This window comes from Pristiophorus japonicus, chromosome 22, assembly GCF_044704955.1.
Source record: "Pristiophorus japonicus isolate sPriJap1 chromosome 22, sPriJap1.hap1, whole genome shotgun sequence".
NCBI classification, from domain to species: domain Eukaryota; kingdom Metazoa; phylum Chordata; class Chondrichthyes; family Pristiophoridae; genus Pristiophorus; species Pristiophorus japonicus.
The window spans coordinates 43,280,279-43,306,326 of record NC_091998.1 but is presented as its reverse complement, the minus strand read 5'-3'; the positions used below and the strand labels follow the sequence as shown (position 1 = coordinate 43,306,326).

General features: G+C 48.1%; 1 protein-coding gene and 1 pseudogene across 47 annotated transcripts in view; both read left to right on the top strand.

Moving 5' to 3' along the window:
• Positions 1 to 1,547: 1,547 nt before the first annotated feature.
• LOC139234976 (calcium/calmodulin-dependent protein kinase type II subunit beta) overlaps positions 1,548 to 26,048 on the top strand; it is a 315,635-nt gene continuing 291,134 nt past the window's right edge. For 14 of the 47 annotated variants that reach the window (XM_070866014.1, XM_070865997.1, XM_070865993.1 and 11 more), the window contains exons 1-2: positions 1,550 to 1,703; positions 1,929 to 2,023. In XM_070866014.1, coding sequence (XP_070722115.1) covers positions 1,639 to 1,703; positions 1,929 to 2,023 — 160 coding nt within the window. In that variant the 5' untranslated portion in view covers positions 1,550 to 1,638. Of the gene's footprint in view, positions 1,704 to 1,928; positions 2,024 to 26,048 lie in introns of all 47 variants that reach the window. The other 33 variants (XM_070866022.1, XM_070866021.1, XM_070866028.1 and 30 more) reach the window with 6 other exon arrangements.
• Positions 4,036 to 4,154, top strand: LOC139235190 (5S ribosomal RNA; annotated as a pseudogene).

The following is a 26,048-nucleotide window of genomic DNA, read 5'->3' as shown; positions in this document are numbered from 1 at the left end:
GTGGATGTGGTGTATTTGGACTTTCAAAAGGCTTTTGACAATGTCCCACACAAAAGATTGGTGTGCAAAATTAAAGCACATGGTATTGGGGCTTATGTACTGACGTGGATAGAGAACTGGTTGGCAGGCAGGAAGCAGAGAGTCGGGATAAATAGGTCCTTTTCAGAATGGCAGACAGTGACTAGTGGGGTGCCGCAAGGCTCAGTGTTGGGACCCCAACTATTTACAATGATTTAGATGAAGGCATTGAGTGTAATATCTCCAAGTTTGCAGATGACACTAAGCTGGGGGGGCGGTGTGAGCTGTGTGGAGGATGCTAAGAGGCTGCAGGGTGACTTGGACAGATTAGGTGAGTGAGCAAATGCATGGCAGATGCAGTATAATGTGGATAAATGTGAGGTTATCCACTTTGATGGCAAAAACACGAAGGCAGTATATTATGAGTGGCAGCAGATTAGGAAAAGGGGAGGTGCAACGAGACCTGGGTGTCATGGTACATCAGTCATTGAAAGTTGGCATGCAGGTACAGCAGGCGCTGAAGAAGGCAAATGATATGTTGGCCTTCATAGCTAGAGGATTTGAGTATAGGAGCAGGGAGGTCTTACTGCAGTTGCACAGGGCCTTAGTGAGGCCTCACTTGGAATATTGTGTTCCGTTTTGGTCTCCTAATCTGAGGAAAGACGTTCTTGCTATTGAGGGAATACAACGAAGGTTCACCAGACTGATTCCCAGGATGACTGGACTGACATATGAAGAGAGACTGGATCGACTGGGCCTTTATTCACTGGAGTTTAGAAGGATGAGAGGGGATCTCATAGAAACATATAAAACTCTGACGGGACTGGACAGTTTAGATACATGAAGAATGTTTCCGATGTTGGGAACCAGGGGACACAGTCTAAGGATAAGGGGTAAGCCATTTAGGACTGAGATGAGGAGAAACTTCTTCACTCGGAGAGTTGTTAACCTGTGGAATTCCCTACCAGAGAGAGTTGTTGATGCCAGTTCATTGGATATATTCAAGAGGGAGTGAGATATGGCCCTTATGGCTAAGGGGATCAGGGGTATGGAGAGAAAGCAGGAAAGGTGTACTGAGGTGAATGATCAGTCATGATCTTATTGAATGGTGGTGCAGGCTCGAAGGGTCGAATGGCCTGCTCCTGCACCTAATTTCTATGTTTCTATGATTGTGGGACAAATATTGGTTAGGACACCGTTCTTCGAAATAGTGCGGCAGGATCTTTTAAGTCTCGCTGAGACGGGGCTGGGAGAGGGGGGGGCGCCTCGGTTCAACGTCTCATCCGAAAGACGGCACCTGCGACAGTGCGGCGTTCCCTCGGCACTGCACCGGGAGCGTCAGCACCGGGTTTCTGAGCTGTTGCACCACCTAGCGCAGGCAATCATTGCGATTCTCAGCAGAAGCAACCAAATCTTCCAAAAAATAAAGAGGAAAAGAGCAATGCACTGGGAAGGATGCAACAAGCTGCCTGTCCATCAGGGGAAGGCCCCGCCCATGCGGCCCAATCAGGGGGAGGCCCCGCCCCTCTCCTGCTGCCATCTCGCGAGAGGCGGCGGGCGAGCTGTCAATCACCCGGCGCCCGGCAGCTCGCTCGCAATCTCTAGTTGCAATTTTCCAACATGGCCTCGACTGGAACGTGTACCCGATTCAGCGATGAATACCAGCTTTACGAGGAGCTCGGCAAGTAAGTGACACTCGCCTCCTTCCTCCCCCTATTGCAAACCCCTCTCCCTCCCCACCACCCCTTCCTTTACCCCCACCCCTCTCTCCTTCCCAGCAGGGGAACCCCCCCCCCTCTCCTTGCAAAGGAAAAATTGCAACATTTCTGATCCTTTTTAAATGCAACATCAAATCCCTGTTGCTCGACATTGTGTCTAATACTGGTCTCTCTCTCTCTCTCTGTATCCAGAGGCGCTTTCTCAATCGTCCGTAGATGTGTCAAACTGTCAACAGGGCAGGAATATGCAGCGAAAATTATTAACACCAAAAAGCTCTCTGCTAGAGGTTGGTAGTTTAATGTTTAATTGTTTGCAAATTACATTTCCCCCCTGAGGTGCATATTGCTGTATTTTTCTGTTGGGGGGGGGGGGGTCTATGAGCAATAGTTATTCGCTGTCACTCTGCAGCCAAACACCCATCCCAGCAGCTGACTGCCACCCTGCAATTCTGCCTTATTTTATCTGTCTGATTTAATTTTGTTGATAAAATGCACGTCAGAAATGCAGCCCCCCTCCTTTTCTCCCCCCCCTTTCCAGGTTTGCATTTTCCTTTCACCATTCAGTCATGTTTTTTTGTGTTGTTTGAGTGGAAATATTTGGTTGTTAGTCTTTTGTGTATTTTTTTGCAACTTAATTTGCGGCAGCAGGGCGTTGGAGAACGTGAGGGGGGTAGAAAAGACAGTGTCAGTCTCTTGTGTGCAACTTGTTACAGTCTCAGCTGGACTGTAGCTGTTTTGACTGCAGCCTGGTTGCAGTATGTTTCTTATTTTTGCTTTATGCCTTTCTCCTTATATGGCCAGTGTAATTTCAACACTGGTTTACATTTCAAAAGAAATAAAAGACGGTGTGGCATTTCATAAATTTATAGTAAAAAGGACCCCAGTGGGGTAGCTTTGCACAAATGTCTTTTTTAAAAAAAAAAATAATTGAAAGTAGGTTGGTTGTTGGTGCAGTAAGACTGTACTGCTGCGCTGGTGCTGGAAGATTAAGCTGTGCTCGTTAATCAACTAGCGCTAAAGCTGGGGGCTCAAATCTCCAGAATTTTTGGGGGGGTTGTATCTGTTTAAAAACCAGCATGACTCCTATCCATTCACCTATCCTTCTTCCCCCCCCTCCCCAAATTCGGTAGATATCATTGTACAGCCCATTCCAGTGTGCATTGCATTTCTCGTGTGAACCATGTCTGCGTGACAGTGCAGTCTTCTGGAACTAGCCCCGTGAGGTGCCGGCTGAGAGTCGTTTCAATGTAATAAAAGAATTGGCTGCAAAAATACAATCTTCGAGGCTGGTTTCTTGTGTTCCTCGCAGTCCATTTCAAGCTGTCGACGTTAGCACTAACTTAGTGGTTTTTGAAGAAGGTTGGTTTGTGTGTGAATTGAACCAACCCCCCCCCCCCCAAATCCTCATTCTTGTCTGAAGTTGATAAATAAATCATATGCCTATTTTATATTTTTGATTTGCCTCCCTCACTTCTTGCCTGTTGCCATCACCCTGCTTCCAGAGTGCACACATGACCTGCTGGTGAGGCCTAAGCTGGGTGCTTGCTGGTCTGTCCAAGTAGCATTTGTTAATTGCACTTTCTGTCATTTTTTTTGGCTGGCTATAAGAACATAAGAATTAGGAACAGGAGTAGGCCATCTAGTCCCTCGAGCCTGCTCCGCCATTCAATAAGATCATGGCTGATCTGGCCGTGGATTCAGCTCCACTTACCCGCCCTCTCCCCGTAACCCTTAATTCCCTTATTGGTTAAAAATCTATCTATCTGTGACTTGAATACATTCAATGAGCTAGCTTCAACTGCTTCCTTGGGCAGAGAATTCCACAGATTCACAACCCTCTGGGAGAAGAAATTCCTTCTCAACTCGGTTTTAAATTGGCTCCCCCGTATTTTGAGGCTGTGCCCCCTAGTTCTAGTCTCCCCTACCAGTGGAAACAACATCTCTGCCTCTATCTTGTCTATCCCTTTCATTATTTTAAATGTTTCTATAAGATCACCCCTCATCCTTCTGAACTCCAACGAGTAAAGACCCAGTCTACTCAATCTATCATCATAAGGTAACCCCCTCATCTCCGGAATCAGCCTAGTGAATCGTCTCTGTACCCCCTCCAAAGCCAGTATATCCTTCCTTAAGTAAGGTGACCAAAACTGCACGCAGTACTCCAGGTGCGGCCTTACCAATACCCTATACAGTTGCAGCAGGACCTCCCTGCTTTTGTACTCCATCCCTCTCGCAATGAAGGCCAACATTCCATTCACCTTCCTGATTACCTGCTGCACCTGCAAACTAACTTTTTGGGATCTACGGCCACACTAGTCTGAAAATGCCCGATCTCATCTGATCTCGGAAGCTAAGCAGAGTCAGGCCTGGTTAGTACTTGGATGGGAGACTGCCTGGGAATACCAGGTGCAGTAGGCTTGGCGCCAGAAACGCTGGCGCGGCGCCTAAATTCTGCCAACGTCCGCCACGCGGCCGATGCCATCGAGTCGCTAAAAACAGCTCTGGGGCCCTGACTCCGTTAGGTGCATCGAGGAGGCTCAAGCACATGGGGAGATCCCGTCCGAACTGACCCCCGTCCGGACGGAATTCCTCATCGGCGCCAAACCCCGGAACCTCCCTCGGGGGCCGGCGCCTCACAACTTGAGCCGCCTCGGGGAAATCCCCTCCGTGCCTTTCAGTTCCGCGCGGAGGGGTTTCCTGTACGGGCTGCTCCTGCACACTCTCAACTTTGCCATCCTCGCCTGCCGTCCGGACACGCCATGGTGTACCATCTTGCCGTCCGGAGGAGGCGGGGGTCCCCGATGGAGGGCACTCTACGCAGGGGTCCTCCCACTATTCGTCGGGGACTTGGCCTGGAGGGTGGTGCACGGAGCAGTGCCTTGCAACAAATTTTTAACCGGTTCACGGACTCCCAGGCCGCCTGCAATTTCTGTGGTCTGGAGGAGTCCGTGTTCCATGTTTTTATTGAGTGCACGAGGTTGCAGCCCCTGTTCCATTATTTGAAGGGGCTGCTCCTGAAATTCTGGCTGCACTTCAGTCCCACTCTCCTGATCTTTGGGCACCCTGTGTGGAGGGGAGCAGGTAGGTCCGAAGGCCTCCTCGTAGGACTGCTCTTGGGCACGGCCAAGGGTGCCATCAGCCGGTCCAGGTAGCGGGCGGTCGAGGGGGTCGTTCAACCTGACTGCCTGCCTCTCTTCTGCTCTTACATCCGGTCCAGGGTGTCCTTGGAGATGGAGCACGCGGTGTCCACCGGTACGCTCGCGGCCTTCCGCGAGAGGTGGGCACCGGAGGGACTGGAGTGCATCATCACGCCCGGCAACCAAATTTTAATTTGATTTTACGTTTTAAAGTTTAATTTGTTTTAATTGCCGGTGCTTTTAGTGTCCCCTTCCCTTTTATAGGGGGCACTGGGAAAATTGTGATTTTAGTGCCCAAAAAAAAACAAAAAGAAAAAGAAAAACACAAAAAAAAAACCAAAAAAAGGAAAAAAAGGGCCTTGTAAATGTCTGGTGTGTCACCCAGGTCGGGTGGCACGGTTTAATGTTTTATGTTTTGCAGGTAGACTCTAAAAGAGTTTCATGCACAAGGACTCCCAGGTCCCTCTGCATCTCAGCATGTTGTAATTTCTCCCCATTCAAATAATATTCCCTTTTACTGTTTTTTTTTTCCGAAGGTAGATGACCTCACACTTTCCGACATTGTATTCCATCTGCCAAACCTTCGCCCATTCGCTTAACCTATCCAAATCTCTTTGCAGCCTCTCTGTGTCCTCTACACAACCCGCTTTCCCACTAATCTTAGTGTCATCTGCAAATTTTGTTATACTACACTCTGTCAGACGTGGAGAGGGCTTACGAAGAGGGGAGGGGTCACACTGCACAGAAGCAGTGCTAATGCTAATTCAGTGTAGAACTGGACGCCCAACATCAAATCTGTTCCAACCACAAAGATCAATGGCCGTGAGCCTGCTACTGTGTGTGTCAGCAGAGGCTATCGTTAACCCCCCCCCCCGGTGGGTTGTTGAAATTTACTGTTATTGGTACAGTTAACCACCAATCTATCCAACTGTATAAGCATCCACATAAGTTCATTTCCTTATCTACTGCTCAAACTCTTCACAGAACCAAAGGCAGGAGTCTCCTGAATTCTTTGGAATTCTCTGCCTCAGAGGGCTTTGGAGGCTCGGTCTTTGAGTATATTCAAGGCGGGATAGATAGATTTTTTGGATATCAAAGGATATGGGGATAGTGCAGGAAAGTGGAGCTGAGGTGGAAGATCAGCCATGATATTGAATGGCGGAGCAGGCTCGAGGGGCCGAATGGCCGACTCCTGCTCCTAACTCTTATGTTCTTTTGAATTAGCTGGACTCGCTTCAGTGTCGCCTGGGGTAGGGAGAGGAAAGGTGTGCCCCGATTTATGTCAACCAATGGGGTGGAAGGGGTGGCTTCAGGTGAGGACAGCATAAGGTTCAGCTCTAATGACCACCCTACTGCTCAGTACTTCAAGAAAGGAGGTCAAGACCTTTGGAGAGGGTGCGGAGGAGATTTACTACAAAAGTACCAGGGATGAGTGACTTCTGCAATTTGGAGAGACTGAAGAAGTTGGGGTTGTTTCCCTTAGAACAACAACAACTTGTATTTATATAGCGCCTTTTAACGTCGTAAAACGTTCCAAGGTGCTTCGCAACAGTGTTATAAGAAAAAAAAACATAATTTTGACAACGAGCCACTCACGAAGAAATTAAGGCCAGTAACCTGCCAGTAGTCTCTCACTGTCTGAGTTCCAGTGTGTGAAGTGATCACTTGGGTTGCTGAATTCCTAATTCAGGATTCAGTGGGCGCAGGCTGGGAAGGGGAATTATGGAATGTTTCCTGCGGAGCTGTAGGGCCTCAACTGGAGCACTACGTCCATTTCTGGCCACCTCACTTCAAGAAATGAGGTCAAGGCCTTGGAGAGGATGCAAAGGAGATTTACTACAATAGTACCAGGGATGAGGGACTTCAGCAATGTGGAGAGACTGGCGTTGTTCTCCTTAGAATGACAACAACTTGTATTTATAAAGCGCCTTTTAACATAGTTCAACATCCCAAGGCATTTCACAGCAGTGTTGTAAGATAAAACAAAAAATTTGACACTGAGCCACATAAGAAGACATTACGGCCGATGACCAAAAGCTTGGTCAAAGAGGTAGGTTGAAACATAGAAAGTAGGTGCAGGAGTAGGCCATTCGGCCCTTCGAGCCTGCACCACTTCAGTTGCATGATCAGCCATGGAGCGTCTTAGAACAGTGAAGTTTAAGGTGATATTTAGTTGTGGTTAAAATTATAAGGGGTTTTGATAGAGTAAAAAGGGAGAAACTATTGCCACTGGCAGGAGGGTTTGTAACCAGCGGACACAGATAAGTGGCAAAAGGACCAGGAGGGATCTGAGTGTGTTTTTTTATGTAGTGAGTGGTTATTTTCAGGAATATACTGCCTGAAGGGGCAGTGGAAGCAGATGCAATTGTAACTTTCAAAAGGGAATTGGATACATCATTGAAAAGGGAACATTTTCAGGGCTGTGGTGAAAGACCGGAGACGTGGGACTAATTGCAGAGCACTTTCAAAGAGCTGGTACAGGCACGATGGGCCGAGTGGCCTCCTGCTGCGCAGTATGATTCAATCGTTGCATACTCGCCCCGTGAAGTGTCACCTTGGCTCAGTGGCAGCACTCTTCCCTCTGAGTCAATCTCGGCTGACATTTCAAGGCAGCACTGAAGGGAATAAGCCGTCTTTCGGATGAGACGATGACCCGAGGCCTTATCTGCCTATTCAGGTGGATGCAAAAGATTTCGTGGCACTATTGGAAGATGAGCAGAGCAATTCTCTCTATCTAGGCCACCGTGCTCGACCTGTGTTTACAGCACTTTGCTTGGCAAGGCCTTGTGAGATGTAGGGTGACATTTATTAAACCCAGATCCCAATATGGTGGCGCAGCATTGCAAAATGGCCCGGCTCTACATAACGAGGGGTTTTTGCACCCGTGATGGTCCCACGCACTGGGCTCTGAACTCGAGTGGGACATGCCAGGGTGAACAGGAGCTGTGGGACATACTTTCTTCCCCCCCTCCCCACCACAACCTGCCCCTTTACCTTCACTGGGGTGGGGGGGGGGGGGGAAGAAATCATTGCATTAGCAGTGGGCTGCTGTCACCTGACAGAGTTTGGTCTCTTGCCCCATCAATGGCGAAGGGGGTGGGGTGGGTCGGGTCAAAGGAGGATCAAAAACTGAAAGCACTAGTGGGTGTAGGGTATTTTTGGCAGCAGTTATTTTAAGGGTAATTCTGCCCGTTGCAAAATGTGAATAATTATTCTATTAACTGCACTAATGATTTGAATAAATTGAAGTGTTTGGAACGTGGCACCACAATTACAGAAACTGTCGCTGCTGTTGGAAAATTATTTTTGAGAAGCTGTTTGGTTCACAGGGCCAAGTAATGAAAATAGATGCAAAATAGAAGTAAAAAAAGAAAGACTTGCATTGATATAGCGCCTTTCACAACCACCGGATGTCTCAAAGTGCTTTATAGCCAATTAAGTACTTTTTTTGAAGTGTAGTCGCTGTTGTAATATAAGAAACGCGGCAGCCAATTTGCACACAGCAAGCTCCCACAAACAGCAATGTGATCATGACCAGGTGATTTGTTAAGTTGATGGAGGGATAAATATAGGCCAGGACACCGGGGTTAACTCCCCTGCTCTTCTTCAAAATCGTGCCATGGCCACAGTTTAACGTCTCATCCGAGAGAGGGCACCTCCGACAGTGCAGCACTCCCTCAGCACTGCACTGGGAGTGTCAGCCTGGATTTTTGTGCTCAAGTCCCTGGAGTGGGATTTGAACCCACAACCTTCTGACTCAGAGGCGAGTGTGCTACCCACTGAGCCACGGCTGACACTTCTAGTTGGAAGCTTGTTTCCGTTGTACCTTTTCCTGGTTCTCAAGGTTTAACTGACGTCGGAGTTAAAGCAGCCTTGTAAATCGCCGCAGTGGCCATTCCTTCAGGTGCTAGCCTGAACCGTGGCTGCTGGCGTTCCCAAACCCAGTCATTCCCCTTTCCCGACATACAGGAATAGATTTTCCTGCTCCTGTGGCTGGAGCTGTTGGGTCGTCTGGACTAGCAGATACAGGAATATCGAATAGCAAGGAGTTCGCGCTGACTAATTTAGTTACTATTTTCCAATATATTCCTTTTAAATGGATGGAACATCATGCAGGCGCCTTCATGGGAATGAGCTCGGCCCTGACTGATATCCGACATTCTCTGCTACCGGGAGATGCTTTGGACCCGGGAAATCAGCCCCACGTTCTCTCTTCTCGCTCTCTGCCTCTGCAGTACAGATCACGAGATAGCAGTGAGGAGCAGATACCTTGCCCATTGCCCCTTCCCCTCCAGTCCACACATGCTGAGCCCCAATTGCAGAAGTCTGACATCTGCGCTGGTTGTGATCCTCTGATTCAGCACAGATAGGGGATTAACAACCTGGAGAGCTGCCTTGTCAACTGTGTGTGTGTGTGTGCGTGCAGTGCGCCATTTACCTACAGAGCCATTGGGGCAATTGGGTTTGTGTTGCTTTTTAAGCTCTGCGTCATTGAAGTGCTTCTGCACAGCCATGCTGAATCTATTCTGAGCCACAAGTCGTGGGACGGGGCGAAGCAAATTGACGTTGAGGTGCAACAGACTCCATTTCTTAATTGTTTTTGTGGTTTACAATGGGATATGCTCCTCTTAATGTCACGCCTGGCTGTAGGCTTTCAACAACCATCTGAGAGACAAGTGTTTGTACTGTTTTGGAACAAGTGTTCCTTAGGCAACCGATTGGCCTTTTATTGACTTTGTTTCTTGCTTCCCAGTCCATCTCCTGCCATCTTAAGTGTTCATCTTCCACCCTCCATTGACATTAGCTCATCCAAAACTCGGATGCCTGAATCCTAACTCGCACCAAGTCCTGCTATCCACCAATCCTGTGCTCGCTGACCAATAGTCCACCAATTTCAAATTCTCATCCTCATGTTCAAATTCCTTCATGGCCTCTCCCCCTCACTAACTTCTTATCTCTCTAACCTCCTCCAGCCCTCTGAGGTCACCGCGTCCCCCAGTTCTGCGCCTTTGTGCATCCCTGATTTTCATCGCTCCACCATTGGCGGTCGTGCCTTCAGTTGCCTAGACCCAAAGCGCTGGAATTCCTTCCCAAATCCTCTCAGCATCTCTCGCCTCCTTTTTAAGATGCTCCTTAAAAACCTACCTCTTTGACCAAGCTCCTGTGAAGCGATGTAGGATGTTTTACTATGATAAAGCCGCTGTGTAAATGCACGTTGACCATTCTCAAGTTGACTCAGAAGAACTGACACCAGAGGCAGTGGCGAAATGACCACTTTGTAGACTATTCTTGGATCCAGCACGATTCCCAGGAATTGACTCTCCATCTATCTCTGGAAATACTGTGGAAACTGTTGCCAACACTACAGCAGCATATTTCTGAACTTTAATGGAGTATAATGTTGGAAAGTGTGAGGGCATGCACTTTGGCAGAAAAAAAATCAAAAAGCAAGTTATTATTTAAATGGAGAAAGATTGCAAAGTGCCGCAGTACAGCGAGACCTGGGGATACTTGTGCATGAAACACAAAAGGATAGTATGCAGGAACAGCAAGTGATCAGGAAGGCCAATGGAATCTTGGCCTATATTGCAAAGGGGATGGAGTATAATAGCAGGGAAGTCTTACTACAGCTATATAAGGTATTGGTGAGGCCACACCTGGAATACTGCGTGCAGTTTTGGTTTCCATATTTACGAAAGGATATACTTGCTTTGGAGGCAGTTCAGAGAAGGTTCACTAGGTTGATTCTGGGGATGAGGGGGTTGACTTATGAGGAAAGATTGAGTAGGTTGTACCTCTACTCATTGGAATTCAGAAGAATGAGAGGTGATCTTATCGAAACGTATAAGATTATGAGGGGGCTTGACAGGGTGGATGCAGAGAGGATGTTTCCACTGATAGGGGAGACTAGAACAAGGGGGCATAATCTTAGAATAAGGGGCCGCCCATTTAAAATAGAGATGAGGAGAAATTTCTTCTGAGGGTTGTAAATCTGTGGAATTCGCTGCCTCAGAGAGCTGTGGAAGCTGGGACATTGAATAAATTTAAGACAGAAATAGACAGCTCCTTAACCGATAAGGGGTTATGGGGAGCGGGCAGGGAAGTGGACCTGAGTCCATGATCGGATCAGCCATGATCGTATTAAATGGCGGAGCAGGTTCGAGGGGCTGTATGGCCTACTCCTGCTCCTATTTCTTATGTTCTTAATTGCCTCAAAGATCTTGGGCCAATGGTGTTTTGCTGTCAGTTGAGCTTTGCATTCCCAATTCAAGTGTCAGGTGAGCACAAGACCGCCGTCATCACCCCCTCCACAGTACTTGCAAACTACAGCCCTAGCTTCAACCTCCCTTTCCCCTCTTGAGCATGTTTTCACCTCCCAAATCCGTGCCCATCTTTCTCGCGATTCCCAATTTGAATCTCCCAACTGACCTGTCATTCCTTAGCCCACACCACCAAAAAAAAAGACAGATGAACTGATTATTCATCTCATTGCTGTTTGTGAAAGATTATGAGTCGCTACAAAATAGTCACAGCACTTCCAACGAGGAATCTTCGTTGTGTAAGAGGTTTTGATGACACGGGATTGTATAAATTCAAGACTCCTTTCTTTCCAGCTGATTTTAGTATATTTCAAAGATAAAATGTTAAATTCCTCCCTACACTGAAGGACCGGGCCTCAGCACGTCGCGGTTGGGGGATTGGGATACCGAAGAGAGCAGTTCACCCATCCCTTGTATCTTGTGGTAACAGCCCGTTGGTGCACAACTCCATTGGCCCAGTGTGCTGTGAGCTCGACAAAAGGGGGAGCTGGGGGTGAGTTTGCATCTCGCGCTCTTGCTCTTGCTCTCTCTCTCTCTCTGTCTCTCTCTCTGTCTCTCTCTCTGTCTCTCTCTCTGTCTCTCTCTCTGTCTCTCTCTCTGTCTCTCTCTCTGTCTCTCTCTCTGTCTCTCTCTCTCTCTCTCTCTCTGTCTCTCTCTCTGTCTCTCTCTCTGTCTCTCTCTCTGTCTCTCTCTCTGTCTCTCTCTCTGTCTCTCTGTCTCTCTCTCTCTGTCTCTCTCTCTCTGTCTCTCTCTCTCTGTCTCTCTGTCTCTTTCTCTCTCTCTCTCTGTCTCTCTGTCTCTCTGTCTCTCTCTTTCTCTGCCTCTCTTTCTCTGCCTCTCTTTCTCTGCCTCTCTTTCTCTGCCTCTCTTTCTCTGCCTCTCTTTCTCTTTCTCTCTCTGTCTCTGTCTCTTTTTCTTTCTCTCTCTCTCTCTCTCTCTCTCTCTCTCTCTCTCTCTCTCTCTCTCTCTCTCTCTCTGTCTCGACTTTGGTGAACTTCGAATCTATGAATACTGTTGAACTGGGTCATGTTGGATGCCAAAGTGACGCATGGAACCAGGTCGCTCGGCCCAAACAGTCCTTGTGTGTCAGCCGTGGCTCAGTGGGCAGCATTCTCACCTCTGAGTCAGAAGGTTGTGGGTTCAAGTCCCACTCCAGGAACTTGTAGCACAGAAATTCTAAGCTGACACTCCAATGCAGTACTGAGGGAGCGCCGCACTGTCAGAGGTGTCGTCTTTCGGATGAGATGTTAAACCGAGGCCCCGTCTGCTCTCTCAGGTGGACGTAAAAGATCCCATGGCACTATTTTGAAGAAGAGCATGGGAGTTATCCCCAGTGTCTTATCCCTCAATCAACATCACAAAAAACTATGATCTGGTCATTATCACAGTGCTGTTTGTGGGAGCTTGCTGTGCACAAATTGGCTGCTGCATTTCCCACATTACAACAGTGATTACACTCCAAAAGTACTTCATTGGCTGCAAAGCGCTTTGAGACATCCGGTGGTCGTGAAAGGCGCTATATAAATGCAAGACTTTCTTTCTTTCCCACGTGACACTAATGTCCGTCTTCATGGTCAGCCAGAAAGCTATCCTGAGGCAACGATGCACCAAACTGCAGTCCCACATTGTTTGAGCTGCAAATCTTTCAAAAACCGGGAGCCCAAGTGCTATAAATAGAATGTGCAACAAAGCAACTGCTTGAATAATAATTCAGTCTGAAGCTGGGAAATCATTAACTTTGCGAGAATCCGAATCAAACCTCCGGAGGCTGCCAGTTTGAAGGTTGATTGAAAGGCTTCAATTAGAAGACTTCCTTGTGTGAAATTATCCCTTGCACCACTTAATTTAAAACGGTCGGGAAGAGAAAAGAACACTTCTGCGCTAGGTAGCTGATGGGGGAGTTACTGTTCCATCCCATGTCCTCGGTCGGACCCTACACTGGTGATGCCTAGTCTGCTGTAAAGCCGGACTTGGCGGGGTGTAAAGTTCAGAGCCGAGCTCGCTCTGATGTAAACGTTCCCGTGGAGGATCTCGCAGTGCGTCCACCACACCCTAAATGTCTGGCACTACCAAAAACCGGCAAGGTCAGACTGATGGGCGAAACTTCTCTGTGTATGCCCCACACAATGCAAGAAAGAAAGACTTGCATTTATACAATGCCTGTCATGACCTCATGACCAAAGCACTTTACAGCCAAAGTTGGTACTTTCTGAAGTGTCGTGACTTTTGTGACACGATAGCCAATTTGTGCACAGCAAGCTCCCACAGACAGCACTGTGATAGTGACCAGGTCATCATCTGTTTTAGCGACGTTGATTGAGGGATCAATATTGGCCAGGACACCAGGGATAATACCCCCTGCTCTTCTATGAAACTAGTACAATGGGATATTTTAAGTCCACCTGAGAGACCAGACGGGGCCTCAGTTTACATCTCATCCGAAAGAGGGCACCTCCGACGGTGTGGCACTCCCTCAGCACTGCACTGGGAGTGTCAGCCTAGAGTTTTGTGTTCCAGTCGCTGGAGTGGGACTTGAACCCACGGTTTCGGACTCTGGAGGCGAGAGTGCACACTGAGCCACTGGCTGATGACGTTTAATCTGAGCTGACCTTGCAGTGCAGCACTGAGGGAGGGCTCCATTGCCAGTGGGGCCGTTCTTCGGGGGGATTAGCCAGCTGAAATACCGCCTGCCCGTTTTGGTGATTCGGCGGGTGTTCATTCTTCCGCGACACCATTCAACGAGCCGCAGGTAGTTTTCGCAGTATCCTAACCAACTTTCAGTCCTTGGCCAGTGCTACATAAAAAAAAAACAATTCACCGGTCATGATCTCATTGCTGCTTTTAGGATCTTGCTGTGTGAATATGACCCATGCCGACTTAACAGTCGCTGCACTGCATGGGAAATGCTGTGACAGTCTCTGAGCGGTGTGATAAACAACACACACATGTCAGTCTCTTGTTAAATATGCAGTGTAACTTTAAGATGCCCCTTAAAACCTACCACTTTGACCAAGCTTGGGATGGCCTGTTCTTTGTGGCTGGGGTGCTAAAATTTGTCTGATAACGCCCTTGTGAAGCGCCTTTGGGCGTTTTGCTGTTAAAGGTGCTATATAAATGCAAGTTGTTATTGTTACTGAAGATCGTGTTGCGATATTGATCTTTTTTTTAAACTTATATCCTCAGTTTTTTTTTGAAGAAATTGCATAGATTCCCAGATGAAAATTTTCAATTAGCACAAATATTTTGTTGTTTCAAGTTTCGACGGGCTGTTTTTCATGTTGCCATCAATTACCAAATTGAAAGTGGCAGAATAATATGTTGGAGAGAATCGGCCAAGTGTCGGGTCCCTGGAACATGTCCCTCTTTGCTCTTGGTTCTGGCGAAACCTCTCCTGTGTATTCAACTTTGTATTTTCTTTGCTAGTTTTGCTCATGTTTGCTTTCATCTTATCGTGGACGCCCCTCCAATCCTTACCTGTAGTCATTGGTGTTTTGATATACAAGAAGATAGATTTCTGGACTGTGATATATAACTTGTGCGGAGCAAGTGAAGCACATTTCACCAGAATGTTACCGGGCTCCAAGGGTTAGGTTAGGAGGAGAGATTACAGAAACGAGTCTTTTATTCCCTGGAATGAGGAAGGTTAAAGGGTGACATGATTGAGGTTTTTAGGATTTTGAAAGGAATTGATGAGGTCAATCGAGAGAAACATTTTCCGACGGTGGGGGAAGTCTAGGACAAGGGGACATCGCCTTAAAATCAGAGCCAGGCCATTCAGGGGAGAGGTTGGAAAACACTTCTTCACACAATGGGTGGTAGAAGTGTGCGACTCTCTCCCACAAAGAGCAGTAGATGCTAGCGCAATTAATTTTAAATCTGAGATCGATAGATTTTTGTGAGCCAAGGGTATTGAAGGATGTGGCGCCAAGGCAGGTGGATGGAGTTGAGATGCAGATCAGCCATGATCTCACTGAATGACGGAACAGGCTCGAGGGGCTGAATGGCTTCCTCCTGCTCCAATGTACAGTGTGATTTTCCCCCTCCCCGCCCTTAATTAGTGAGAGTATTAAATAATTAGTGATTGTCCATTTCTTTTCAGGCTATGATTTGGATCTGAGAAGCAAGCCATCCTTGCATGAGTGAGCTGGAAGTTTTAGAATAATTTACCATTTTTATATTCAGAAAATAATTCTCGAGTCGTGATGGGACTCGAAAACAAGTCACGAGTTGCTCCAGGCTGTGGCTCATGCATTTCCTAATGAACGAATATGGAGGAGGACAGGGAATAGGGTTCCTTGCTCAGGCTCAGCCTGGGGAATCGAGTGGGAGGCAAGCCTTGAGAGTGGGGACAGAGGAATGACTTCAAAATAGTTTGGGCATATTCAGTTTAAGCAGTAATACAACAACAAAGAAAGACAATAGCCAAATGATTCTGAAGTGATTAACCAACAGTTCAGAGATTATTGAATCATCCAGCACAGAAGGAGGCCATTCGGCCCATCTTGCCTGTGAAAGTGCTATCCAATTAGTGGCACTGCCCTGCTCTCCCCCACTCCTTCCCCATTACAGGACCTGACTGTCATCCAGCATTAAACCACGACTCTGCACATTTTACAAGATTCTTTTTTTGGCTCTTTATCTTTCTGTGACCTACATCGTCTCAGATCCTGTTAAGCAAGTGTTGTTGTAAAAATTTGCAGTGTATCCAAATTTTTTTTTTAAAAGAACCAATTTGAGTGAATTTTTACTATTATTCCACGTCAAACCGGACATCCTGCATTGCTGAATAATGGAGGACGTAAAATAAAATGTTGTGAAGAAATGCATGATCATGGGTAAAACTGCACTTGTATAGCGCCCAGAACGTTTCAGGGCGCTTCACAGTGGCCTGATTAACAAGAACCTCCCCCACACAGTGAATGAATCTGCACGACTGCTGAACAAAGAGTGCAGAGGCCCCAGAAGGAGTTTAACATCGTAATGAAAGACTCTAGATGTACAAGCACCTTATTCAGGTCGTGCAGACGTGTCCCAAAGCACTGTCCATGCAGTGACTGACTTCGAAAGGTGGGGACTGTTGGTATGAGCTCTAAAGGGAAGCCAGCAATGAGATCACAGACCACTCATTGTCTGAAGGTGGTGGTGCAGAGGCTGATGAGACTGGCTGTGGGCTGGTTTCAATCCTTTTGATTCTCCCCCAAATACCTTTCGGAGAAGCACTTGGCGTGTCAGCTTCACTCTTTGTAACCTCTAACCCATTTCAGTTTGAATCCCATCATACTGAAGATCTCTGAGAAAATGTTCTGTATTTCTAATCTTGCGGAGTGGAGGGGGGACGGTGCGAGAGAATGAGCAGTCTCTCGCTCTCGTAATTCCCCATTTGAGCGCCCCTGCTGGTAAGAAAGTCCCACCTTTGATCTCCGTCCTGTGCCGGGCTAAGTCATCTCGTCAAGGATAATGGTGGGAAGCTATAATTGAACTCAATTTCCCTGGGTCAGGTGGGGGGGGGGGGAGGGGGGAGTGTGTGTGTGTGTGTGTGTGTGTGTGTGTGTGTGTGTGTGTGTGGGAATCCATCACGCAGCACTTGCTGTCTGGGGCTCGGGCATGAGCAAGGGCAGCTTGCTTTAGGCCCCCGAGGGCTGTGTGTGAAGCTGAACAGATCCTATCCTCAGCGTGAGTCACTACCTCGAGGGGAGGGGAAAGGGGGAGGATTTTTCGAAAGGTTGTAGGGTGAACCATCTGAAATACAGGCGATGGGTCGCCATGGTGTCCTGTGTCATTGGCACCTCGCCCGCGAGTCGCACACCACAAGCTACCTGGGAAAAGCGCCAGCCTTGGAGCACACTCTGCCACGCCGCTGGTTTCTGAAGTGCCTCTGTGAGATGATTCACCCGAGGCCTCCACTGAGGGACAACATGCTCTTCAGTAACAATAATCACAGACCAATCGGCAGTAAACGCACAAGTGGTTTTTATTGTTGGGAGCATTTTTCTATCTTTGTCATTTTTTTTTTTCCTTTTATATATTGTTAGAAATCCAATCTCGGGGTCAGTAACTTGTGATAATCATAGAATTGTACAGCACAGAAGGAGGCCATTTGGCCCATCGAGTCTGCGCCAGCTCTGTCATAGAAACATAGAAAATAGGTGCAGGATTAGGTCATTCGGCCCTTCGAGCCTGCACCACCATTCAATAAGATCATGGCTGATCATTCCCTCAGTACCCCTTTCCTGCTTTCTCTCCATACCCCTTGATCCCTTTAGCCGTAAGGGCCACATCTAACCCCTTCTTGAATATATCCAATGAACTGGCATCAACAACTCTCTGCGGTAGAGAATTCCACAGGTTCACCACTCTCTGAGTGAAGAAGTTTCTCCTCATCTCAGTCCTAAATGGCTTACCCCTTATCCTTAGACTCTGTCACCTGGTTCTGGACTTTCCCAACATTGGGAACATTCTTCCTGCATCTAACCTGTCCTGTCCCATCAGAATTTTATATGTTTCTGATGAGATCCCCTCTAATCCTTCTAAACTCCAGTGAATACAGGCTCAGTCGATCCAGTCTCTCCTCATATGTCAGTCCTGCCATCCCGGGAATCGGTCTGATGAACCTTCGCTGCACTCCCTTAATAGCAAGAATGTCCTTCCTCAGATTAGGAGACCAAAACTGAACACAATATTCCAGGTGAGGCCTCACCAAGGCCCTGTACAACTGCAGTAAGACCTCCCTGCTCCTATACTCAAATCCCCTCGCTGTGAAGAGCAATCCAATTAGTCCCACTTCCCTCCGCTCTTTCCCCACATCCCTGCAATTTGTTCTTCAAGTATTTATCCGATTCCCCTTTGGAGGTTACTATTGGATCTGTATCCACCAGCCTATCGGGCAGTGCATTCCAAATCCTAACCCCTCGTTTTTCCTTACATCGCCTCTTGTTCTTTTGCCAATCACTCTGTCCTTTGGTTATTGACCCTTTGGCCATTGGAAACCGTTTCACTTCATTTACTCTGTCTAAATCCTTCATGGTTTTTGAACACCTCTATCAAATCTCCTCTTATCCTTCTCTGCTCTAAGGAGCTTCTCCAGTCTGTCCACGAAAGTGTAATCCCACATCCCCGAAACCATTCTAGTAAATCTCTTCTGTACCGTCTCCAAAGCCATCGCGTCCTTCCTAAGGTGTGGTGCCCAGAATTGGGCGCAATACTCCAGCTGGGGCCGAACTCGTGTTTTACAAAGGTTTAGCCGAACTTCCTGGTGGAGTAGTTCTTTCCTTCGAACAACACTCCTGGCTTTGCTCTAGATTCAGCATTGCTCAGTCTAGCTAGAACACCCACTGGGTTGCACATTCCATTAATTCTGAGCCCCAGGGAGCGGTACAGATTCTGATGCTCACCACAGTGAAATGCATTGGGCCTGCTTGATGACTTGCCAAGCTTCCCCAGTGTGTAGCTGAGTCATACAGACCGAGACGGTCCTATGCTTGATCTCCAGTTTTGTGCCCGGCTGGGCTACAATTAATGTCGCTGCTTCTCGGTCCAGGAAAGGGGAAAAATGACTCGGGATTCAATGAAGGGAGATGAAGCAAGAACAGGGAAAAAAATGCAGTTTGAAGTGGAAAGCTTGACATGGAGCGAGCACCAGCGATGGGCTGAATGGCTGCATCCTTTGCTGAAATTTCTTCGATTTTTTGCGAGCTTTTGTGTAGAAAACTCATTATCGTCTCTCCGACCTTGATCACGGGAAAGGTTTCAGTCCTATACTCCTGGTGTGTGGAGGGGAGCCGAAGCTACAACCAATGGAGCAGAGCGCTGAGGAGTTTCTGCTGCACAACTGGTGGTCCCGAGTATCGAGGATGACTTGCTTCCACGCCGAAAAGGGATGTGTTCACAGGTGTTTCAGTGAAGGACCTAATATTCCGGAGCCCGAACTACATCCTGAGGGGTGGAAGATGCCTGTGCGTGGATTTTTTTTAACGTGTGGTGGCCGTTGCACACCAGCCACCACACGGGCTTGACAGAGCTTGGTCTCGGTCCAGTGGCAAGGGTTAACCAGGAAAACTGGAGACCAGCTCTGCTGCACGGACCTAGTGCGTACCTATCGCAGTGTGGGCTGGGCCCGTGCTGCCCCTGGGCCCTCGCCTTTGCTGGGCCCCGATCACATCCCTCTACGAACTCTCGCCGCTCCTTTGCCCCGACCTCGCCGCTCCTGCTGTACCTGCCCGCACTGCAGTCAGCCGTCGCCCTCCTGCAGCAGCACGCGCTGCTCCCTGCAGTGGTATGTCGCCGCATGCTGCTCCCTCCAATGGCCCCGGCCTGCTGATGACATCGCAGAAGAATGTGCAGTATAAACAGATCAAAGCTCAAAACAACTTTATCTTCAACCATTGCCCTTTGGTTCCTGCCAATTTTGGATCAAACTTTGCCCTGGATCCCATGGGCTATTGCCTTGTGACCAGTTTGCCATGTGGGACCTTATCAGAAGCTTTGCTAAAACTGGCTTTCTCCTCGACTCCACGTGCTCCTTGCAGTTACTTTTTAATTTATTCGTTCATGGATGGGGGCATCGCCAACAAGGTCATCCCGAATTGACCTCGAGAAGCTGCCACCTTGAATCGCTGTCCTTTGTAAAGGTTTGGTATAACTGAGTGTCTCGCTAGGCCATTTCAGAGAGCAGTCAAGAGTCAACCACATTGCTGTGGGTCTGGAGTCACACATAGGCCAGACCGGGTAAGGGCAGCAGATTTCCTTCCCTAAAGGGAATTAGTGAACTCGATGGGTTTTTATGACAATCTGGTAGTTTCATGGTCACCATTACTGATACTAGCTTGTTCCAGAATTATTTATTTAATTGAATTTTAAATTCTCCAGCTGCTGTGGAGGGATTTGAACGTGTCTCTGGGTTACGAGTCCAGTAACATAACCACTATGCTACCGTGCCTAGGTCATCTTTGTCTTTCTGGGCACCGCTCCAGTACCTCAAGTAATCATTCTTGATGAGTGAGCCTAAACAGAAACATCTTCAGCCGTCTTTCAGATGAGTCATTGAGCCGAGGTCCTGTCTGCCCTCTTGCATAAAAGATCCCTCGGCCACTATTCGAAGAAGGGCAGGGGAGTTCTCCCGGTGTCCCAGCCAATATTTATCCCTTAAACAGTAGGTGATCTGGTCATTACCATCTTTTTTTAAAAAAGGGACAAGTCCGACTGCGGCAACTACAGAGGAATCTCCCTGTTATCAGCCACTGGGAAAGTCATCGCTAGAATCCTCCTCAACCGTCTTCTCCCTGTGGCTGAGGAGCTCCTCCCGGAGTCACAATACGGATTTCGTCCACTATAGGGTACGACGGACACAATCTTTACGGCGTGACAATTGCAAGAGAAATGTGGGAAACAGCATCAACCCTTGTACATGGCCGCCTTTGACTTTACAAAGGCCTTTGACATGTCAACCGTGAGGGACTATGGAGCATCCGCCTCCAATTCGGCTGCCCCCAAAAGTTTGTCTCCATCCTCCACCTGCTCCACAACGACATGCAGGCCGTGATCCTGACCAACGGATCCACCACAGACCCAATCCACACCCGGACCGGGGTCAAACAGGGCTGCGTCATTGCACCAACCCTCTTCTCGATTTTCCTCGCTGCAATGCTCCACCTCACACTCAACAAGCTCCCCGCTGGAGTGAAACTAAACTACAGAACCAGTAGGAACCTGTTCAACCTTCGTTGTCTCCAGGTCAGATCCAAGACTGTCCCAACCTCTGTCGTCGAGCTACAGTACGCGGACAACGCTTACGTCTGCGCACATTCAGAGACTGAACTCCAAGTCATGGACAACATCTTCACTGAGGCGTACGAAAGCATAGGCCTTACACTAAACATCCGTAAGACAAAGGTCCTCTACCAACCTGACCCCGCCACACAGCATTGGCCCCCCTGCCAGTCATCAAGATCCACAGCGCGGCCCTGGACAACGTGAACTACTTTCCAGACCTCGGGAGCTTCTTATCAACAAGAGCAGACATTGACGACGACAATTCAGTACTGTCTCCAGTGCGCCAGCGCAGCCTTTGGCCACCTGAGGTAGAGAGTGTTCGAAGATCAGGCCCTCAAATCTGGCACCAAGCTCATGATCTACTGGGCTGTAGTGATACCCACCCTCTTGTATGGCTCAGAGACGTGGACCATATACAGTGGACACCTCAAATCGCTGGAGAACTACCACCAACGATGTCTCCTCAAGATCCTGCGAATCCCCTGAGAAGGCAGCCGCTCCAATGTTCGCATCCTCGATCAGGCCAACATCCCCAGCATCGAAGCACTGACCACGCTCGACCAGCTCCGTTGGGTGGGCCACATTGTTCACATGACTGACATGAGACTCCCAAAGCAAGCGCTCTACTTGGAACTCCTACACGACAAGCGAGCCCCAGGTGGGCAGAGGAAACGTTTCAACGACGTCCTCAAAGCCTCCTTGATAAAATGCAACATCCCCACTGACACCTGGGAGTCCCTGGCCAAAGACCGCCCTAAGTGGAGGAAGAGCATCTGGGAGGGCGCTGAGCACCTCGAGTCTCGTTGCCAAGAGCATGCAGAAAGCAAGTGCAGGCAGTGGAAGGAGCGTGCAGCAAACCTATCCCACCCACCCTTTCCCTCAACGGCTGTCTGTCCCATCTGTGACAGAGACTGTAATTCCCATATTGGACTGTACAGTCACCTGAGAACTCACTTTTAGAGTGGAAGCAAGTCTTCCTCGATTTCGAGGGACTGCCTCTGATGATGGCTGTATGTGGGTCCTTGCTCTGCGCAAATTGGCTGCCGTGTTTCCTACATCACTTCAAAAAAGCATTTAATTGGCTGTAAAGCACTTTGGGACGTGCTGAGCTCATGAAAGGTGCTATGTTAATGCAAGTCTTTCTGTCTGGTCCAGGAATGCTGAATGAATGTTCCAAGCACTGTTAACCTCACTGTATACTGTCACCTGTAATTACATGGCACTGTGATTCACTCTCCTCTTTGTACTGAAATGCAGATACTGGCTCAGTCTCTGTCTTGACACAGAACAACAGTTCTTTGTCAGACTGGAGTTCTTAGTCGTCCACTTTCCTCTTAAGTGCATTTCCTTCCAATTATCTCTCTCCCAATTTTCACTGCCCACTTAAATATTTTGTCTGATTAGTTCTGTAGTTTTGAACTGCCTCCTCAAATTAGACTGCCCCTCCCAGTTTGGTATCGTCTGTGAATGCAACAGCTTCCCATCGAGGATCTGAATCGTAGCTCTCCATGTACAGCCATTGCCCTCTCCCACTAAACTCTAAGAACATAAGAAATAGGAGCAGGAGTCGGCCATTTGGCCCCTCGAGCCTGCCCCGCCATTCAGTAAGATCATGGCTGATCTGATCATGGCCTCAACTCCACTTCTCTGCCCACTCCCCATAACCCTTGACTCCCCTATCATTCAAAAATCTGTCTATCTCCACCTTAAATATATTCAATGACCCAGCCTCCACAGCTCCCTGGAGCAGAGAATTCCAAAGATTCACGACCCTCTGAGAAGAAATTCCTCCTCATCTCCGTTTTAAATGGGCGGCCCCTTATTCTGAAACTACGCGCCCTAGTTCTAAATTACCCCACGAGGGGAAACATCCTCTCTGCATCTACCCTGTCAAGCCCCCTCAGAATCTTAGATGTTTTAATAAGCTCACCTCTTATCCTTAAAGCCCCCGATGCTCTTGCACCTGGCCTGTTCCTTGTATGTTCCAAGGTTTTAGCTCGAATCTCCATTGAATTGCGCTGAAAAGTAGCCTTTCCGTGTAGGATCTTGTCAAATGATTTTTGGAAGTCGAGATGGAGCCAGAATTCACTTGGGGTTTCACTGCCTTGCAAAGGTCGAGGGGGTTGGTCAGGTGGGGTCTTCTATTATGAATCTGCACCAGCTGCTATTTCCTGGTCAAGATCAATTTTTTTATTTTTATTGAAACCGTGCATTGGTGTTGTTTTAAAATTTATTCATTCATGGGATGCGGGCATCGCTGGCAAGGCCGGCATTTATTGCCCATCCATAATTGCCCTCGAGAAGGTGGTGGTGAGCCGCCGCCTTGAACCGCTGCAGTCCGTGTGGTGAAGGTGCTCCCACAGCGCTGTTAGGGAGGGAGTTCCAGGATTTTGACCCAGCAACGATGAAGGAATGGATGATATATTTCCAAGTCAGGATGGTGTGTGACTTGGAGGGGAACTTTGGAGGTGGTGGTGTTCCCATGCGCTTGCTGCCCTTGTCCTGCTAGGTGGTAGAGGTCGCGGGTTTGGGAGGTGCTGCCGAAGAAGCCTTGGCGAGTTGCTGCAGTGCATCTTGTAGATGGTGCACACTGCAGCCACGGTGCGCCGGTGGTGGAGGGAGAGATGAGACCAATGGGTTGATACTGTCACCCATATTGAAAATGGCACCATATCGGCTTGTAACCAATTTTCCAGGACCTCCCTAGCGCGCACTAATTCCCCCTCAATGACGTGGAGAATGGGAATTCCTTCATGCCATCTTAAAAAATGGGAACAATGTTAATTTTTCTATACATCAACTTATTTCTCTCTGGTTACTCTGAATCGCTTAGATTGCATAGAAACATAGAAAATCGGTGCAGGAGTAGGCCATTCAGCCCTTCGAGCCTGCACCGCCATTCAATGAGTTCATGGCTAACATGCAACTTCAGTACCCCATTCCTGCTTTCTCGCCATACCCCTTGATCCCCCTAGTAGTAGGGACTACATCTAACTCCCTTTTGAATATATTTAGTGAATTGGCCTCAACAACTTTCTGTGGTAGAGAATTCCACAGGTTCACCACTCTCTGGGTGAAGAAGTTTCTCCTCATCTCGGTCCGAAATGGCTTACCCCTTATCCTTAGACTGTGACCCATGGTTCTGGACTTCCCCAACATTGGGAACATTCTTCCTGCATCTAACCTGTCTAAACCCGTCAGAATTTTAAACGTTTCTATGAGATCCCCTCTCATTCTGCTGAACTCCAGTGAATACAAGCCCAGTTGATCCAGTCTTTCTTGATATGTCAGTCCCGCCATCCCAGAAATCAGTCTGGTGAACCTTCGCTGCACTCCCTCAATAGCAAGAATGTCCTTCCTCAGATTAGGAGACCAAAACTGTGCACAATACTCCAGGTGTGGCCTCACCAAGGCCCTGTACAACTGTAGTAACACCTCCCTGCCCCTGTACTCAAATCCCCTCGCTATGAAGGCCAACATGCCATTTGCTTTATTAACCACTTGCTGTACCTGCATGCCAACCTTCAATGACTGATGTACCATGACACCTAGGTCTCGTTGCACCTCCTAATCTGTCACCATTCAGATAATAGTCTGTCTCTCTGTTTTTACCACCAAAGTGGATAACCTCACATTTATCCACATTATACTTCATCTGCCATGCATTTGCCCACTCACCTAACCTATCCAAGTCACTCTGCAGCCTCATCGCATCCTCCTTGCAGCTCACACTGCCACCCAACTTAGTGTCATCTGCAAATTTGGAGATACTACATTTAATCCCCTCGTCTAAATCACTTTGGTGGTAAAAACAGAGAGACAGACTATTATCTGAATGGTGACAGATTAGGAAAAGGGGAGGTGCAATGAGACCTGGGTGTCATGGTACATCAGTCATTGAAGGTTGGCATGCAGGTACAGCAGGCGGTTAAGAAAGCAAATGGCATGTTGGCCTTCAAACTGAGGAGATTTGAGTACAGGGGCAGGGAGGTGTTGCTACAGTTGTACAGGGCCTTGGTGAGGCCACACCTGGAGTATTGTGTACAGTTTTGGTCTCCTAACTTGAGGAAGGACATGCTTGCTATTGAGGGAGTGCAGCGAAGATTCACCAGACTGATTCCCGGGATGGTGGGACTGACCTATCAAGAAAGACTGGATCAACTGGGCTTGTATTCACTGGAGTTCAGAAGAATGAGGGGGTATCTCATAGAAACGTTTAAAATTCTGACGGGTTTAGACAGGTTAGATGCAGGAAGAATGTTCCCAATGTTGGGGAAGTCCAGAACCAGGGGTCACAGTCTAAGGATAAGGGGTAAGCCATTTCGGACCGAGATGAGGAGAAACCTCTTCACCCAGAGAGTGGTGAACCTGCGGAATTCTCTACCACAGAAAGTAGTTGAGGCCAATTCACTAAATATATTCAAAAGGGAGTTAGATGAAGTCCTTACTACTCGGGGGATCAAGGGGTATGGCGAGAAAGCAGGAAGGGGGTACTGAAGTTGCATGTTCAGCCATGAACTCATTGAATGACAGTGCAGGCTAGAAGGGCTGAATGGCCTACTCCTGCACCTATTTTCTATGTTTCTATGTCTGTTTCTATTAATGTACAATATAAACAGCTAGACCACAGCACAGAAACTTGTGGTGGCCTGTGCTCCAGTTTACATTAATCGTTGGGGCCAGACTGATTCCCTGGACTATTTTCGATCGCTCAAAGGGGTCGGAGAGAAATTTCCCAGATTTGTATCCCTAATTGGCCTGGGTTTTTAGCTGCTGTTTCACCTCTCCCAGGCGATTACATGGCTTTCGGTTGGGGTGCTGCACAAGACATTGCAGTTGTGTGGTTCGGACTGGATGGACCAGTTGCTCTTTTCCTGTCCATCAATGTTCATGTTACAATTCCAGACAGGCAACAATGGCTCAACTGTGCAAGTGCCAGCGGAATCGCGTTTAGAAATCTGATCAGTAAGGGAAGCTGGGAGGGACTTTTTCACCAAATAGAGTTGAATTGGTCAAAGAGGGAAAGCCATTAAACTGCAGGGTATAACATAGGAACAGAAGGAGGCCATTCAGCCCCTCAAGCCTGT